Here is a 1,639-nt window from a genome sequence, read left to right as displayed (position 1 = left end):
TGGATGTAGGCGCTAATTATTTGGTTTGGAGGGCGTGTCAGCAAGATGCGTCAGTGATAAACCTTCCTCGACTGCTTTAGCAAGTTCGGCCGTGTAGTAAAATCATCTAGAAAACCCGTTCTAAACTCATGGATGTGAATCGAAGTTGCTTGCTCTGCTGGTCGATTTGAATCTGGTTTTAAAGTGGCAGAGTTCCCTTACAATGGTTGATACGTACCTACCAACTGCAAAAGGCAAATGGTAGTGTCGTGAAGGTTGCTAACTAAATGTGTCTCGGGAATAGGGAAGGTAGGTGCGATGATGAGAAAGAGGGTGGGTGGAAGGGTGCAGTAATAGGTCATACACGAGATTGTTCTATCACCACAGCGTGTGATTTCGTGAAACTGTCAGTCAGGAATGACAATGACTGTAAAACTTATTTGGTTCTCAAAAGTCGTGCTACTAATAAAGTGTCTTAAAAACGGCACCCAAGAATTGAATGACGGTTTGCAGCTCATTAATGTGAACGCATTATTATGGATAACCTCATAGCTGCCAGCGTCACAAATATGTGACACAAGTGCTTTAACAATTTGGATTCAATAATCACATCAAATCCTTTTTCAAAAAATGGTAAATTAAACGGATTTCAGTAAATGACAATTGCAGTTGTCCGGTTTTTATGATCACATCCTAGCCGTCCTTTTAGGTTGAGTGTGACGTAAAATAATGATCCCCTTTTTTGTGCTCCCGAGCGTCCGACACCGGAGGTGTTCATTGTTCCTTGGCAAACATTCAGCCAATCTCATTGAGCTAAAGAGAAAAATTACGATTTACACCATTTGTGCCCTTCTTATCCCTCCTCCCCTACTGATGGCTTTGCGCTAATCGGGTGAATTGTGAGGTGGAAAAGAGGTAGTGGCACCCAGGACAGTATCACTGATCGTTAAATCATTCCACAAAGACAAGACTGGGCAGTAATTTTTCAATCGGGATTGTTCTAATATGCAAACGACGAGAGGCGAAAGTGGCGAAGATTAAACAAGCCGCACTTGAACGACGTGAATACTAAAAAGCAGCAGTGCCATAGAACTCAAAGTCTTCCCTTATTAAATTCAGCAGCCTATGTGGGCATCAATAAGATGAAGTAGGTACGCGCCGTGAGTGACACGAGACAAACCTAGCTCTGTCTTCCTTTTCCCAATAGCCTCTTTAAGCATTTCTTCATCATCCGAGTCTAAACTGGTGCTTTTAACATCCAGGTCAGCATTATTTGTTTCCCCCAACGCAGGTAATTCCGTCATCGAAAAGTTAGGTGACCGGCTATGCAGATGGAACAAATAAGACAAACGTGTACCTACAAAATCCACACTCTTTGCATCCAACGCGGAAGGACTTTGACGACTGATTAGCAGCTGAACAGGACATTAATTCATATTCAACAGAACTCACAATCCATAACACGGAAGACAGGAGGAGGTGGTGGCTCCAAACCGAAACGCTGAGTAACAGGGAATGCAATTTGTTAGTTTATTCTGCTGCCATTAAATTTTGTTGAGCTAAGCTATTGTTCTAGATGTGTAAATGGTATTCACAATAAGTAGCAAACATTTCGATGAGTCTTTTGTTTCGTTATCAGTATCTTATCAATAATCAAAAA

The 1,639-nt window shown here is 41.8% G+C and overlaps 1 protein-coding gene across 1 annotated transcript in view; it reads right to left on the bottom strand. All coding sequences in view use genetic code 11, as the record gives it.

The window, feature by feature from the left end:
- Positions 1–1,639, bottom strand: part of EGR_01495 (hypothetical protein) — a gene marked incomplete at both ends in the record, with an annotated part of 8,760 nt that overhangs the window by 6,001 nt on the left and 1,120 nt on the right. The window contains 2 exons of the mRNA XM_024490744.1: positions 1,160–1,302; positions 1,337–1,480. Coding sequence (XP_024355068.1) covers positions 1,160–1,302; positions 1,337–1,480 — 287 coding nt within the window. The remainder of the gene's footprint in view (positions 1–1,159; positions 1,303–1,336; positions 1,481–1,639) is intronic.

Source organism: Echinococcus granulosus (assembly GCF_000524195.1).
Source record: "Echinococcus granulosus chromosome Unknown EG_S00005, whole genome shotgun sequence".
Taxonomy (NCBI): domain Eukaryota; kingdom Metazoa; phylum Platyhelminthes; class Cestoda; order Cyclophyllidea; family Taeniidae; genus Echinococcus; species Echinococcus granulosus.
The sequence above is the reverse complement of the archived record's forward strand: the minus strand, read 5'-3'. Positions and strand labels throughout refer to the sequence as shown.